The sequence below is a fragment of the Lepisosteus platostomus genome, chromosome 3 (assembly GCF_059453375.1).
Source record: "Lepisosteus platostomus isolate fLepPlt1 chromosome 3, fLepPlt1.hap1, whole genome shotgun sequence".
Taxonomy (NCBI): Eukaryota; Metazoa; Chordata; class Actinopteri; order Semionotiformes; family Lepisosteidae; genus Lepisosteus; species Lepisosteus platostomus.
Window position 1 is genome coordinate 31,421,091 of NC_142613.1, and position 17,476 is coordinate 31,438,566.

Sequence of the window (17,476 nt, forward strand, 5' to 3'; positions counted from 1 at the left end):
GGAAATTAACCCACTTGGCTGAGGGCCGACCCTCTGGTCCTAGGAGAGGGAGCAGGGAGGCTAGGACCCCCATGCCTGGTGAAAACATGATCAAGGGCTAGTTGCAAAGGTGTAGATAGAGTGGAGGAGGGATGCAAAATGAACAAGGAAGAGGAGGATTATGTCAGGATTAGTGGTGGGTTGCGGCAGCTGAGCTTAATTAGTCTGGCTGCCCTCATCCCTCCCAAACGTATTTTAGAACCTCATTAAAAAAGATGAAAGTAATGACTGGGTTGCAGACAACTGTAAATCAAGAAAAGCTGTATAGAAAGGCAAAACATCATAGATATTTTCCTTCTGACTGAATTCCTCTCTTTAATGTAATCAGAGCAACCCACTGATTCTGAATAAATTAAGTAATAATTCATTCTATACTGCTGTTTTTAGGTCACCTCCCCTCTCAACAACTGAAGTTGTATATACAGTACTGTAAGTAGTATTTATTGGCTGCCTTCAGCCATTGTATAATTTTCATAGGCACTGCAGTAAAAGTGATCACTGCAAATGAAAACACTTAACTTAATTGCTAGCATAGTTAGCTAATAGCAGTTATTAGTGTCACAGATACTGTAGGTGACTCATGTTTCATGCCACATAAAAGCCATAAAAGCCATTTTTTTATCATAAAAGCCTTCCCTGTAACGCAGGCTTCCTATGACCACAAGCACAATCACATGGCACAGCTTATGGATAGAGTAACCCAAAACCCCAGTTAACAGAAAAGACATGTCCCAAAAGAAAAGTTCACCAGTATTAGTGTCTGAACCCAGCTCTGCCAACTTATGTCAACAGTTAAGAGACAGTGAAATTCTAGGCATCCTCCTCTGTCCCGGCATCCTGAACGAATGTGTCTCTGATCCCCCCCTCCACCTTGTTTGTCTCCCAGTCCAGTTTTAGGTAGAGGGGGAGAAAGAGGATTCTGGGGTCTTCCTCTGGAGTCCCCAGCATCAGGGTCTTCTCCTGGGTCCAATGCCATGATCTGTCCTACAAACTTTTCCAAAGGTCCCATTTCTGTCCTGTCTGGGGCTATTTAGGCTCTTGACTGTTTTGAGAGAAGCTTTGAGTGCTCTTTCAGTAGGTGGCTGTGCAAATATGGCCAAAGATGCTGATGCTTTGTTCTGTCTCTTCCTATGTCACTGGCAATTCATATCCATGTAGCCCTCAACACCTGGTGTCCAACACCCAACCTTTCTACTCTCCCACATTAACTCTATCTGAAGATCTATTTAAAAACAAGCCTTTTTTCAGGCAAATACTGTATACTGTAGATGTGTTTAATTATTTTTATTGAATCAGTAATAACTATGAATTCTTATTCTATTTCAATCAAAATTTATAATTTTATTATGGAATTCATAATAAGAGCTGTTACTAATGAGAGGAAGTAATTTGTTTGGCTTGCCTGTTTGGTAGTTTCACTTATTTGAACCAAGGGTCTCATGCAGCCATTTCTTGAAGGAAGGCATTGGCTTCAACAATTGACTTTGTCAATGCCAAGGAATTTTGGAGACATTTATGCTGTTGGTTATTTTCTATGATTGTCTTATCTTCAAAACGTCATTTTTAGAGATTAAAATGTGAATCTCACTCTTTGCAACATCCAGATCTTTGCCTATATAAATGACTCTATAACACATCATTTCCAGAGGCATACAGCAAAATTAAATTAATATTGTGGTGGCAATTCTGTGTCATTTCCTGGCATATAATATTGCATTTTCTCGCTGTTTTAATTTTTTTCTCATTGAAAGAATTAAAATATGCTATATAAAAAGACACATTGATTTGCTTACGTGGCTTATTTAAAAGTAGAATTCAATTTATTTCTGAAATCTCTTTTTTTATCCACAAAAACAACTAAGCAAACAGAGTATAAAATATGCATTTTCCACATATACAGTATTTTTATTCCTAGACTTCATATCTGCTGGCCTCCTATTTCTGTGGTTCTATCCACATCTAAGAGGCAGCTTCTATCATCCAGGACAATCCCTCATTTCATTTTCATTGTTTTAGGTCAGAAGGACAAAAGGTGGCTACTACTACAGCATTCACACAATTTTAAGAAATGACACTTTCTTATGTTGTGACAGTAGTCACTTCTGATTGGTTGATATGGACTTCAGACATTTTTAGCTTGATGTAATGTTTTAGCAGCCAGTAATTTGTCACTAAAAGTATTTATTCTTCCTTGTGGTCTGTGCTATAAAAACAGTTCTGAGAAGGAAGCCAAGAGATTTAATTATGTGATAGACATAACATTCTTCAGAAGATTTTCAATTAGTAAAATGACTGAGATGAACACACTTTGTTTAAACTAAGATAATTTCTGTACCTCATAGTAACAGACCTATAATAGTAATAAACAAAATAGACCTAATGTACTTTTAAACAGCACAATACTCCTTTCCAAGTTTCTTTGGCAAACTTTTTTCAAAAATTTAATGTCTAAAGCATAGCATCGTTTGGCACAGTTTTGTTTTTCTTTAACATTGTAAAATAATTAATAGCTGATTCTCACTAAAGATATTTTGTATCTGCCAGTACCTTAGAGTGCACTTTCTAAAAAATGAAATTCAACTAAAAGTAAAGTCCACTGTTAAAATCCAATAGCACTGTTGAACATTTGAAAAGAAAAAGAGGAAAAAAAAACTTTCATTATGCCATACACCTTGTTAAAAGGAAGGCTTAAAATGTGTTTTCTGGACCCAAACCTTCAACAGTTTAAAGCTCAGGCCAATATATTTCATAGCTTAATTCTACCTCTGCCAACTTACATTGCAGACTCAGAATGGGACAGATTTCTTTTAATAATGTTTTAAACATTGATTACAGTTCTTATTGAATAAGAATTTTTACGTTTACAAGGTATTCCTGAATGCCATGTTTAATGTTTTTAATAAAAAATCTTTGATATAGTTATGCAAGGATATATTTGGGATATCAGACATTGCCAAAGTTACATTTGCTGTTTCCAATCATTGGTAAATTCTATTTTTTCTTTCTTCTGTTGAGTATACTTAGTAGACTTTGAAAGACTTACAGAGAAGTTTGGGTTCCAATGTTCAGTATAAATAATATGACGTTTTCTTTGTAAATCTTCTGGATATTTCAGCATCATTTTGCAGGACATTTCATTTACATTCACTTTACCATCAACCGTAATCAATCCATCCCAACCATAAAACATACATCCTTCATTTAAAACATCAGAAACACCTCTGTGACCACCTTCTTTCAACAACAGGTGGAGAATGGGTAAAAGTAGATGGTTTTGCTGTCATGAGCCCTGTAGCTTTCAATGGATCTATTACAGGTACAATCACTATTTAATTATCCTCTAAATGTAATAATTTTATTCAAGAAAGCTTGCTTCTTTTTTAAGTTATTACCCTGGGTTTTGTATGTGGCCTTTCTGGACTTGGAGAAGGCATATGACCGTGTGCCCAGAGAGGTGGTGTATTGGTGCTTGAGGAAGAAAGGAGTACCAGAAAGCATGGTGAAGTTAGTTCAAGCAACCTATAGAGATACAACTACAAAGATGATAACACAACAGGGAGAGACAAAAGAGTTTGAAATCACAGTTGGAGTACACCAAGGATCAGCACTAAGTCCTTTCCTTTTCATAAACATTATTGACACACTGACAGAGGAGGTAAGAACAGAAGTGCCTTGGGAACTCATCTTTGCTGATGATGTGGCACTGATGGCAGACTCAGAAGTAGAACTACAGGAGAAAGTGTTCAAATGGCAGAGGAGTCTGGAAAAGGGTGGACTGAAAATGAATGCAGAAAAATCTGAAATAATGGTAATGGAGAGAAGAGGAGATACTATGACCAATGTTGAGGAGACAAATGGAGGAAAACTGAAACAAGTTGATGACTTTAAATACCTTGGATCAAAACTGGTAAAGGGAGGAGAAACACTGGAGGCAGTAAAACAAAGAGTGAAAGCTGGATGGAACAAGTGGAGAGAAATAACTGGAATAATCTGTGACAGGAAAATTCCCAGAAAGTTAAAGTGCAAAATGTACAAGACTGTGATTAGACCTGTATTACTATATGGAGCTGAATGCTTGGCAGTTGGAAAGAGGGAAGAGAACTTGATGAGAAGAACTGAAATGAGGATGTTGAGATGGATTCTGCAGATTTCAATGAAGGATAAGATCAGAAATGAAGAAATCCGTAGACGATGTAGGGTGGTGGATGTGGTTGAGAAGATGCGAGAAGCGAGGTTACGGTGGTATGGACATATCATGAGGAGGGACGTTGAGGAAGTAACAAAGAGGGTAATGGAATTTGAGGTGGAAGGTAACAGAGGAAGAGGCAGGCCTAGAAAGAGATGGATAGATTGTGTGAGAAAAGATATGGAGGTATGTGAAGTGAGTGAGGAAGATGTGCTCGACAGAGACAAATGGAGAAGAGCAACCAAAGCAGCTGACCCCAGGACAGTCTGGGACTAAGGCTGTGAAAAAGAAGAAGAAGAAGACCCTGGGTTTTGTAAACTCGTATTACAATGAACAAGGTTGACAGTATACTTTGTTGACTTAATGAATAAGTTGTAAGGCAATTTTAGATTCTTATTCTGTTACAGATGTCATCTAAGTATCCAATTCTGAATCATAAGATTAAAAGTAGATGCTCCAAGCAAAACAAGCAGTATTAGTATTTTCAAGATAAAGTGAATGCAGTGTAAGACTTTTTAAACAAAAGTATTTTACAAACTACCACAACTTACCATTACTTATCGCAGCCATTTTTTTACATTAAATGGTGTTTATATAGGAAAATCTGAGAATGTACAGTACATGAACATACTGCACATGTATTCTTAAAGATATAGAGATGGGCTTAATTACATAATTATAATGCATTGTGATGTTTTGATGAAATCGCTATAAAACAACACAGTATAAAACAAACAAATAAAAACATACCTATTTTATTCTGTTTTTTTTAGGATATCATTTATGATTTGTAATTCATATTTATCTATTTATTATCCATTGCCAAAATGTGATGGGGATGTGTTGATTCAAATCGACATCATAAAATAACTTAACTGCATAATTAAAAAACATAAATGTATTCACATAAACATGTGGTTTATAATAATAATAATTCCTTACAATTATATAGTGCTTTTCTGGACATTCCACTCAAAGCGCTTTACAGGTAATGGAGACTCCCCTCCACCACCACCAATGTGCAGCCCCACCTGGATGATAGCAGGCATAGTGCGCTAGAATGCTCACCACTATCAGTGGGGAGGAGAACAGAGTGATGAAGCCAATTCATAGATGGAGATTATTAGGAGGCCTTGATTGGTAAAGGCCGGGGGGGATTTTGCCAGGACACCAGGGTTACACCCCTACCCTGGGATTTTTAATAACCACAGAGGGTCAGGACCTTGGTTTTATGTCTGATCTGAAGACGAAGCCTTTTTTTACAGTATAAGGTATCCATCATTATTTTGGGGCATTAGGACTCACACAGACTGTAGGGTGAGTGCCCCGTACTGGTCCCACTAACACCTCTTCCAGAAGCAACCTTAGTTTTTCCCAGGAGGTCTCCCATCCAAGTACTTGCCAGGCTCACACCTGCTTAGCTTCAGTGGTTTGCCAGTTGTTAGTTGCAGGGTAATATGACTGCTGGCCATTTATAAATACATTAATAATTGTTCCCCATTAACATTTACAATTGTGTTTTATTATTGTTCAAGTATGTTAAATAAAAGAAAGCTGGAGTTTAAAGTTCTAATCTGCACAAGATGAGGCAAAATTCACCTGACAGTAACCAGCAAGGATAATGCCAACAATTGTTTTTTTACTCAAAGCACTGGGCAAACTACACACAAAATAACCTAAGGGTATAAATTTAAGAGCTTCACCACATACAGCAGAAATGTGTTGGTTTAGAGAAGGTCTTAAAGAGAAATAATTCAAAACAGGTGGAACTGGCAAATTATTAATTTCTGTATAAGCATCTCAGAAAGTTTCTTCATTAATCTGCCCTGTTTGGAGTAGTTCTGTTACATACTGTAGTTGAAACCTTGGTATTACTTTACAGCAAATACTAGAACCAGAACATGAGAACGTAAATAGAACCTTAAAAAGTATATATCAACTATACTCAGGATATTTTCCTTGTAAGAAAATGCATGACATTATATTGACATCAAATACTTGTTTTAGAAAACCTGAAGGGACTTGTACAGTTCTTTGTTTCTTAACTCTTGTTATCTAATGCTTCATATACCTCATCCTTTAATATTCAACATCAAAATCAAAGGTGTTTTTTAATACAAATTACCATACAATGCAAGACAGAATATATATTTACTTCATGTCAATCATAATCACACAGAAGCAATAGAACCAGACAGGAGACTGGCACTGTTTTACTGGCTGCTTCTCATTGACTCTTCATGCAGACCTACAGTAGACAAACAGGTAGCATAAGGCATGTTTTAAGCAGTATAGGAAGGTACTTTCATAGGACAGGCAGTGCCACTACGCTACATGGTAACAGAGTACAACACTGTTATTTAAATCTACCTGAATCACTTATTTCATTTAGCTGTGTCAATATTTTCAATAATTCCCAAATAATACAAAAGCAGTTGTTGTTTTATAATACATATAAGTCAGAGTGCCACCAAAGCTTTCACATTGAATATTTCTTCTTTTTTCAAGACTTTAGGTGTTCCATTCTATAACATCTATTTTCACTGTTATCGCTAATAATTACAGTAAGTTCTTTTTAAAGATGCCCATTTATATTTGTTCTCATTGTCTGCACAACTGGATGGATATAATTGAGTTTATAGGATAACATGGAATTTGCATTTACCCTCGCAGTCATCATTGGGATCCGCCATGCTACCCCACTGAACCAAAATTAATTTGGGTTCATTCAAACTGTGAGGCTAAAGTAACACCATCAAAGGATCCTTACTGAGAATCAAAACTGCTTTTTTAAAGTATAAGTATAAATATTTATTGAAATATTTGTGTAGACAACATTCCAGAAGTATTTAACTGCAACCTTTCTTTATTCTTGGTACAACAACAAAGTATCATTTTTGCAACTGTTTTTAAATGACATGATGAATAATCAGCTGATGGTTTGTTTGTTTAACTGGGTTTCTGTTATATAGTACTAGGTTACAAGTCAAACAAACAGATACTGTAATAATACATTTATTCACTTCACAGAAAAATCTTGTACTGTATGAAGCTGCAAGATGGTTTGGGTTCATTCAATCTTATTCTTTCTGGAAGAACAGACAAAGCAGTTATATTGAAAACTAGCAAACAAAAAAAAACACTTTCTTGTTATTCTGTTATTCTTTAACTGTCTAAAACTATCAAAAAGATAGGTATACAATGTCTGAATGTTTGATAGCAAGATATGTAAGTCCAAGTCACATACACAAACATTATGCCAAATGCAAAGAAGGAATAATAAATTAAGACTTTGAGGTCATGGCTTATGTACTTAAACAAACTTTTAGTGATTAGGACTTCATAACACTCCATAACAGACTGGATACAGAAACTCACACTAAGTAACCCTTATTTATTTGAAGCTATGTATATTTGTAGCACCAAAAATGTACATTATGACATAAAGCTGCTTAACCTCTTTGGCAGTGCTACTATTTCTCAAGACATTTATCACAATAAGATTTCCAATGAGCCGGAGCAAATACTAAAAGCCAGCCAAAAAACGTTAATAATTACTGTCCTATAGTTGGAAGAAAAAAATATTTGTTCAACAGTGATTTAAAACTGTATACAGTATGTGTCCACAGAGTAAGGAAAAAAATCATACAGCATGGAGATACATACAGTAAAATCTCTTTCACTTTATTCAGTACAAATTTAGATAATAGTATTTAAAGATTATTCATAATGATCAGATTCTCCTTTGCAAGTAGGTCAAACATCTTAGACTATTCCTTTTTGGTTTCTTTTCAGAAACCAAGGTTCCTGGAAGGCCATTACAAGTGAAGGGACACACATCTGAAGACAGTGTGTCTGTGCGGTGGAAGCCTCCTCATTCGTCAGGCCCAGATAACCCAGGGAGAGTGAGATCATATGTTCTGGGTGTTGGAGAGGACAATAAAAGAATGCATTATACATCCTTACAGGACGATCAAACAACTCATGAAACTAGAAGGCTTGGTAAGAGACATTTTACATGATAAACTTCAATTTTAAATTTCTGTATTTACCTATAATGCAATTATGAGAAATAAATTTGGTTTACTGGCAGCTTAACACAGAACAATACACCCTCTTCCATTATACTATAAAGAACATCCCCATTTTTAAAGTTTGGAATAAAAAACATCCCCATTTTTAAAGTTTGGAATAATACATTTAAGGTCATTAGTACTTTTATGCATTTATTTTGATTAAACAACCTGTACTGTATAAGATGTGTTTTTTTATAGAGGATCAATATTTCATAGGTATGAATGTTGGTGTTTAGTATGGGGTGCTCTGGAAAATGATTAATAAAAGACACAGATTCATAAAATATACTGTATGTTTCCACACTTGTTTTTAAAGTAACATTGTTCAAATTACATTATTGTAATTTACATACTGTAGTTAATAGGCATTGTTGTGATCTGCATTAGCATCTTATTTTTTAATTTCAGTAGTCACTTTGCAAGTATAAAAGTTGTGCAACAGAAAAAAACTGAGGGGTTTAGTTTATATGAGGTGTTCTTTAAAGCGTCCATCAGCTGTTGCATCACTGTTTTGAACATTTTCCAATACATCAAAGTAGTTTTTGGACTTTGGTGGCTGGAAATGATCACAGTTTTCTTAAATGTGATATTAAATGTATTAACTGTGTACAATGTGGACTTTCTAGTGGATTTATATAAAATAATTTAATTCATATTACACTGCTGAGCATTAAATGTTCAAATTTTTCCACCTGAACCCTATCAAACAGCACAAAGACTCACATCTGAAAGCAATATATGCTGACCGAGAGAGTATAATTTTGCATGATATTTATTAAGCTTCATCACTTTTGTATTTCTGTTATAGAGACATTCAGATTCATACAGTATATTGACTTATAATACAAGTTCACATAAAACATGTCTGAATGGTTTATTTTGCTGGAAATTTAACATTTTTTCTTGCATATTTTTTTTCTTGTTGTTGAACTTCTGCAGTTTACTTAATGCAGCTATATAAAAATGTAAAAGTTGTGGATATATTTAGTATTCCTCTTTGTTTGTAGCTTCTGAGTCGGTGTATGTGGTATCACTGCAGGCACAGAATGCACTCGGGCAGAGCTCACCTGTATATAGGCCGGTCATGACCAAAAAAAAAGCTTCAGGTATGTAAATTTAAATACACCATTTCATATGCCTTCCATGCCCATTTCTGTTGTTCCTTGAATACAAATGGTAAGACCATCAGGCCCTGCAGATTTATTCATCTTTAGAGCATGTAGTATGCAAAACACTTCTGTCTGTTCTATGCTAATTCCTATTTAATACAGTATTTTGACCTTTTGCTTCAAATCAGCCATTTCCCTTTCACTCCCTAGAATTGCCTATTATTGTCCAAGATATATCATACTTCATTATTAATTATTCTTTTGCTGTTTTAGTACTGAAACAACATTTTGTTATTTATACCTCCTTTGCAATATCAAATAATAATATATCAATTTCTCTCTTGGCTTTTCTAGTATACCTTTTATCTCTGTATTTACAGTGTAGTGTATTTATTTCTTTTTCTAGATATTGTAGCTTTTAATCATTTTATAAAGTGCTTTATTTTCCCTTATAATCTCCCTAATTAATTTGGTGAACTTATTGTGATGCTGCTTTGATGTACCCACTTTTAGAATCAATTTGTTCTATACCTCTAGCACAATCTATTTACTGTATATCATTATTACATTTTTATTTATTTAGTTTTATTTTTACCTATTTGAATCTTTTCACACCATTTTTATGTCTATCTTATAACATTTTATGTCTCATTTGTTTGAAGTCCACTGTCCAGAAATTGTAAACTTTTACCTTGGATTCAACTTTTACAGTTTTAAAATACACATACTGTATAGAATTGAAGGCGTACAATGTTATTACCACAGTTACCACATATCTTAACAGAATATTACCTTTGTTTGCCTCACACTGTCTTTATCATTTGATTGACAAGATCAATACATGCATATCCACTTGTAGTTGCTCTGACAACAGAATACGTCAGCAGTGATTAAGTATCTATTATTTCAATTTCTGCTGTTGACAGTTATGTAGGTTTTCCCAGGTTGTGTGAGGAAAGTGGAAGTTTCCCATAAAACTACTTATTTTGCCCACAAATACTTAATTGTACTGTAATCAGCAACTGCATTCAGTCTTTAGCATACTTTAGAGACTCCCGATCCCTCTGTATTCATTTCCTGATACTATTTGTATATATAGTGTTACACCTCTCCTTTTCTATTTTTCAGTCTCTAAGGAACAGTATGTATCCACTAATGTTACATTTACAGTATCTCCACTGTTATCCTTGTTTCTGATTCCAATAACCTCATATTAACTAATACGTTGGTATAATCTGTTTTGTTTTTGTATAATTTGTTTCTAATAAATCTAGCACTTAAATATAAGGAAATGGATTATTGGTCCTGTGCCTCCCATGATGTTCAGTTCTGATATCTCCATAATGGAATCAGTTTTTATATTATATACTAAACCAGTGGTCTAATCCCACTCTATTGAAATGCATCTTGTAAAGGGCATCTCTTGATGAGCCTAATGTAGCTATGTACTGTATTCTTCATGTTAGAAGACCTCTAATGGCAAAAATAACATGCAGCAATTTGATCATTTATAGAATATTTTTGAAAGTTACCATTAGCCTAAATTACTAACATAAACCTTGAATCATATGTTGTACCTTTTTACACTTACAGTACAGTACAGTATCTGCCAGAATAAAATATGTAGACTTGACAAATAGAAACATACTGTAATTGAGCTCAATTTGTTTTCTTCATATTTTAAGGTATATGGTCAGATCCTCTATTTCATTACTTTAATGCATGAATGAGAAAATTCTATTTTTTAAGAAACTCTTTTTTGGTCAATAGATTCTGAGGAATTGCCTGAAGCAAAGGACATCACTGTTCGGATCATATCCCCTCAGTCAGTTCTTGTAACCTGGATTGATCCTGCCTTTGAAAAACAAAAGGACGTTGTAAGTGCTTCATCAAGGTAGGGCTAAGATTGCTACTTTTACTTTTACAGTTTTTTTAATCTGAAACTCATCTATGAATTTTTGAATGTTTTAAAGCAAATCTTTAAGTTTGGGTGCATTAATATCCAATTTTTACATTTATATATCACAGTTTTACAAAATATTAAGTTTTAAATGCAATTGACAAAAGTTTGAATTTCACTTAGATTTTAGCAAGCTTCTCCACAATAAGTACAAAGCTTTTTTTTCTGTAGATGTAAATTGATTATGTAAAATTTATAGAATAATGAAATTCTTTGAACAAAACATCAGAATAAAAACAAATATAGAAATTTTAGAGCTATAAATTGCATCTGTCCCTTACGAATATTGTGCTTAGTTTTCAGCATTAAAAAAATTCACATCACTTTCTGTAACTGTTTATCTAATTCAGGGTGAGAGTAATCTAAAGCCTATCCCAAGAGGCATTGAGCACAAGGCATTTTACACCCTAGATAGGACACCAGTCCATTGCAGGGCACACACAGACACAAACACACATACTCATGCCAATTAATCTACAAGCACATGTTTGGACTGTGGCAGGAAACAAGAGCATCAGGAGAAAATCTACACTAACATGACATGATCATACAAACTCCATTTAGGACTGACATCAGAAAGTACTTCTTTACAAAATGTACTGTAAAAGTTTGACAAAAAACACTCTTGAAGCTGAACTCACTGTGTTCAGTTAAGAGGTTCTGTTATTTGTGAGTTATATACAATAGTATCCATTAAAAAGCAATAATTGTTTAAACAAAGAACATGTGTAGACAAATGGTAGTTTGGAGCTAAGAGGCAATAAAAATGAAATAACATCCTCTTTTGGGAAATCTGTTCTTAGCATTGCTGATTGGTGTCCACTGATGAGATTTTGCTGGGTAGGAATTGGGATGGTGTGGGATGAAATTAATGCTGATTTACAATCCTTCTTCCCTACTGGGTAGTCTCTATGCTTCCACCAAGCATAAACTCAGGGGGGTGTTCTCTTATCCAACCCAGTTATTCTACTTTTTTATTTTTATATTTTTTTCAGAAATTCTGCTTTCTTTTTTCACTTGGATGTTGCAAGGTACAATTTGTAAATAAACATTTTGAAATGGGGTGGTGATTTTCTATACCCACTGTATACAGTATGAAATAAAAATTAATGAGGCTGTACTGTATGTTCTCTAACTGACTGAAATACGGTCAGTTTAAGTGGGCCAAAGACTTTTTAATAAACTTGCCACAATTTAATAAGCTGGTTTGATATTTCTCTCACTTAAATCTCATAGTGTTTTTTCTGTTTGCTCTTGTCTTTGAAGACACTACACAGTTCGGTACCGAGAGAAGGGAGAATCAGCCAGGTGGGATTACAAAGAGAGCACGCAGAGACGAGCCCTGATAGAGAATCTGATAGCAGACACAATGTACGAGTTTTCTGTTAGAATTTCAAAGCGAGAGAGGAATGGCAAATGGAGTGTTTCAGTTTTTCAAAGGACTCCTGAATCTGGTAGGTTTATAAACTACCATCATAATTAAGATTAATTTCTAAATGAATGTAATGTGATAGTTTTTTGTTGTATTACAAAGTCAAAAAATGTTAAGCATAGGATTCCATATTTCATTTGTCAATGACTATAGAAAGTTCAGTGAACTTGTCACTTGGCTCTGCCCTTCTCCTTCAAGACAGCTCTGTTGCATACCTGAAAAGATGCGAGGCATCTAAAAAATGGCTGTTTATTAAATCAATCACTGCTGTGCCATTGCAAGGATGTTATATACTGTACACAACATTACTACAGACCCCTCTGGCAGCATCAGGCAGCATAAATTGAACACAGTTGTGCTAATAGGGCAACAGCTGAAAACTCCAGAATGTAAAGATCATAACAAGCTCATCACCCTGTTTTAGAATCGGCACCACTGCAAGACACAGTAGGCAGAAGTCAAAGTCAAAGTCAAGAAGGGATTGGGAAGAAGAATGTTGGTCCTAATTCACACAGAGGGCCGCATTGCATTCCTCATGCATGGCCTATACAAACCAACTAATGTGGAGTTTCAAAGTTTACCAGTCAAAGATCCATAATGGAAGCCATAACTTACTGTCTCTGATTTAGAGAGCACTATAGGTGGTTGTGTTCTCAGGCCAGTGGAAGGAAGAAGCCAGGAGCTCTTGCAGGCCAAGTGGATTGTCTTGGATGAGCCACTTAGTCAGTCAGTGTGTATGTGAGTGCTGCACCTGGGTTTTGGCCCCTGGTACAAAGATTTGGCCGGACATCCTATACAGTGTAGTCCAATATTTATGAGCATCAGTGCTATTGTGGGGTACAGTAGGTGGAAAAAGCCTAGCACAAGTAGGGGGGCTGGAAGGCCTCCATCCTCCATTAGCTGAGTGACATCAGGGGTTGGTTAGACCAGAGTGTGGCTAAAGAGTGCTTAGGGGCTATCAAGTTGGGGGGAGAAGGGCATTGAGCCTGGAGCCCTCCCTGTAATCTGGCTGACGTGTCTGCCAAAAAATGGGTCATGAGGAAGCGTAACCTTTTAACCAGAAGAAACTTAAATGAAGGATGACAATGAGATCCCACTATGACTTCTTTGATTTAGAAGGCAAAGTCTCATGGCAAAACACACGTTCTTGTTATCTACCAAGATGCAGAGATGGTCTGTACGTAGGACTGAAGGTATATTCTGGTCAGATGTGTCAAGCAAGAGCCAGTTCAATACAGAAACCCAGATAGAGGACATTATGGATTCTATGAACTGGTAGGAGAAAACCAACTGTGGGAGACAGGGAAGGCACAGTTTTATATTTTTTAGTGGCAGGAAATACCATCTTCCCTGTAATGTATGTACTGTATACAGGGATAAGTTACATATAAGGGGGTGGTGGGAAAATAAAGAATAAGGAGGGAAATGGAATAATTGAAATTAATAATTAAAACCTCAATGTCACAAATATAGCTGAGCAGTTGGTATAATTTGAGGCACGTAAATTTTGGCACATGCTGGAAGCTCAACTACAACTGAGTAAACATTACATTTCTCTTTCATGTTATTTTGACACCTGTGCAGCCATAATAATATATTACAGTATGCTGTTTAATAACCACTAGAGGTTTCAATTTAAATGCTTTAGTTTTACTGCTGATGTTAAGACTCAGTTGAGTGACTGCACTCTACAATCTGCTGTTACATATGTTAAAGCAAATTTGTGAACCTGATATTTTAAAATATCATACTCATCATTTAGAAAAGGAGGAGTGATCAATGAGGTTGAAACTACCTCTCTTGTGATAGGCTGGAGTTCCTAGTGCGAACAGTATGAACAGAAGGACAGACATTTATGGAATCAGTCGGGGCAGCTTTGTGAGATGCTCAAGTCTTGAGAGTTCTTAGAGAGAAAGCACCAAAGCACTCCTGATGTCCTAACTCTTTGGGAGTTCGCTAATAATCCAGTCAGACTCACAAAATCCTTGGAATTGGGTCAATATACAGTACCATTTTTTGTTATTAGTTCCCCACCCCGTCTTTTAAGAACAAACAGGACAACACTGACACTTGCTGGCACATACTCCAAGTTTCCAGAAACTCTGGTTCATCATGAACAGAACCAGGGTTTCCAGGTGGAAATGTTTTTCTTTCTTTCTGGCAGGCTAACCAAAAAGGTTAACAGCACTAACTAGAGTCTCCTAAATCAACACCTCAAGGAAGTTAAAATCACACTGAATTCAGAATGAGAAAGAGGAGTCCTGGGGTGGAGAGGTCCTAGAGTGTTGTCTGGAATGGAGTGCAAACTTCGGCCCTCTAGAGACTTCTAGGGAAGTGATTCTTTCTGCATTTAAGGGGTGAATGATGTGCTTTGGGAACATAGCATTTGAGAATGGAAATTAAGGTGTCAAAGCTCAGCCACGTGTCAGTTTGCAACAGTGTGCAAGCTACACCACTTCAAAAGGGATCACCACGTTGAAGTTTGTGCACAATGCCTATGTTGAGTGTGGGATTCTAACACATGAAACATTTAGTTATGCTTTTTATATATATTTACAGCCCCAACAAGTGCACCTGAAAACTTTTATGTTGAGCCCTTGAAGGGAAAAGGTACTGCTGCAACTGCATCTTGGGATCCACCCCAGGAAACAAATGGAAGAATAAGAGGTAAGCATAATATCTGACTTACTTTTTAAATAGCTTTTCTCCAAAAATTATCGATACAATGAAGCACAAATGTACAACAACTTGTCTTGTAGGTGACACTACTTTACATTGGTGCCTTTAAATCTTCCTCTTTGCCAGACAAAATCCTGAATGATCAGGAGCAATGATGTGGATATAATGAATTAATCTTGTGTAATCTTTGCTTTATACATCATATCATATTAGAAAAAACCTACAGTGTATACAGCCTCGTGATTTTAATTTACAATTTACAATTTATAAGTATCGGTACACATTCACTTTAATGTTAAACAATACTGCATGAAGTCTGATTATATGTGTTTTGCTTGTATACTGTATACTTCTTGCATTTGTATTTGACATATTCATCATACATCTGTATGTAACATTTTTAGTGTTTTCACAGGAAAGACAACATTTATGTAAAATGTATTATGTTCCCTTCTAGCCTTTCCCTCATACTTGTGCAGTGTGGGAAAGTAACCACATAAGGAAATTAGCCATATGTCAATATGCATATCCTTCCCTGGAGTTCAAGACATTGCTGACAGGAAAGCATCCCAGGGCAAGCTCTTACAGACATGCTCCACTGCACCAGATCACTTTGCAAATGATCAAATTTGTTTCATTTTAATGCCTCTGACTATATGTCACACACACCTAGAATGGAATCATATTTATAATTGCATATGAAATAGTAAAACAGAAAGATTTTTATCTATGTAAAATGCTTACACCAGTGGAAAATATGTTCAGTAATGCTTTCCTGGACTTTTGCTTTTATTGGTATTAGTGCTACTTCAACAGGCCGATGGCCAAAAACTTGTAGCAAATTGAGATTAAAAAATGTTTTTTGAAAAACAGTTGGATTTTATTAGTTACAGTTTGTACAATACGTGAAAAGTCAGGGATAAAAGTTCAGAAATGATTAAATCCTTCTGATTTGACAGATGCTGTTTACAATAATAATAAAAAAAACTACTACAGTATTTTTTTTTCCTGGCAACTTAACAAAATGGGGTTATGCTTGATCATGCAATCTAATATAATGAGCCGATGCATTTAAAATTAATTTAAAGGGGAATGGGACTTTTTTACTAATATCCTGATATACAGTAGTACATATAATATAAAGACTTGTGTGGCATGATGTATATCGTGTTGTGACTTGGAAAAAATATTTGGACAGAAATATTTTTGTGTTAAAGGTTCTACGTGTCTTTTAAATAGCACACTAATTATTTTAAAATACCATTTCCAATGTTGGGTTTTTACAATATACAGCATGAACTAGAATTCATCTGTTGACATGCATTGCTAATTTTAACGTTAGTAATGCAAGTTGTAATTCATCCTGCCCTTACAGTCTCCATCTTCCAACTGTCTGCCCAATCATTTCAGAATACATTCTTTCATACGCCCCCGCTCTCAAACCCTTTGGAACAAAGTCCATTACCTATCCTGGAACCACCTCCTCTGCCATAATCGATGGTCTGCAGCCTGGTGACCGCTATATTTTCAAAATTCGTGCAGCAAACAGGAGAGGACAAGGTCCTCAGAGCAAAGCCTTCAGTGTCGCTATGCCAACAAGTAAGAATCCTTCTTATTTGTTGCTTTGTATGACGTCCAGATTTCTCTTTGCTTTATAGACCTTCCTTACTTCACTTGCTGGCTGCAATGTGATGCCTGTCTGACTGGAATGTGACATTGCTTAACATTATACCTTGTTTAATGTATCACATTTGTAACCTCTTGTGATTTTTGTTTTGTGATTCATCTTGTGTGAAACTGAGGACTTAATGATTAAAATAATTTAGACTGCTTCTGACGTAATATTGATTCAGTTTTCTGAATATCCAAGAAATGTTATTATACTAATATTTACTGCAACAAACCAACATCAATTAAATATTCAAACCAGCACCACACAGTATGTATTATATAATTTATTCATATTTTAAAGAGATTAAAATACAATGTAGTATG

The 17,476-nt window shown here is 35.5% G+C and overlaps 1 protein-coding gene across 3 annotated transcripts in view; it reads left to right on the forward strand.

Moving 5' to 3' along the window:
- fndc1 (fibronectin type III domain containing 1) overlaps nt 1-17,476 on the forward strand; it is an 84,060-nt gene that overhangs the window by 22,088 nt on the left and 44,496 nt on the right. For all 3 annotated transcript variants that reach the window (XM_088625222.1, XM_088625220.1, XM_088625221.1), the window contains 6 exons: nt 8,021-8,227; nt 9,309-9,407; nt 11,181-11,304; nt 12,637-12,824; nt 15,362-15,469; nt 16,892-17,080. In XM_088625222.1, coding sequence (XP_088481348.1) covers nt 8,021-8,227; nt 9,309-9,407; nt 11,181-11,304; nt 12,637-12,824; nt 15,362-15,469; nt 16,892-17,080 — 915 coding nt within the window. The remainder of the gene's footprint in view (nt 1-8,020; nt 8,228-9,308; nt 9,408-11,180; nt 11,305-12,636; nt 12,825-15,361; nt 15,470-16,891; nt 17,081-17,476) is intronic.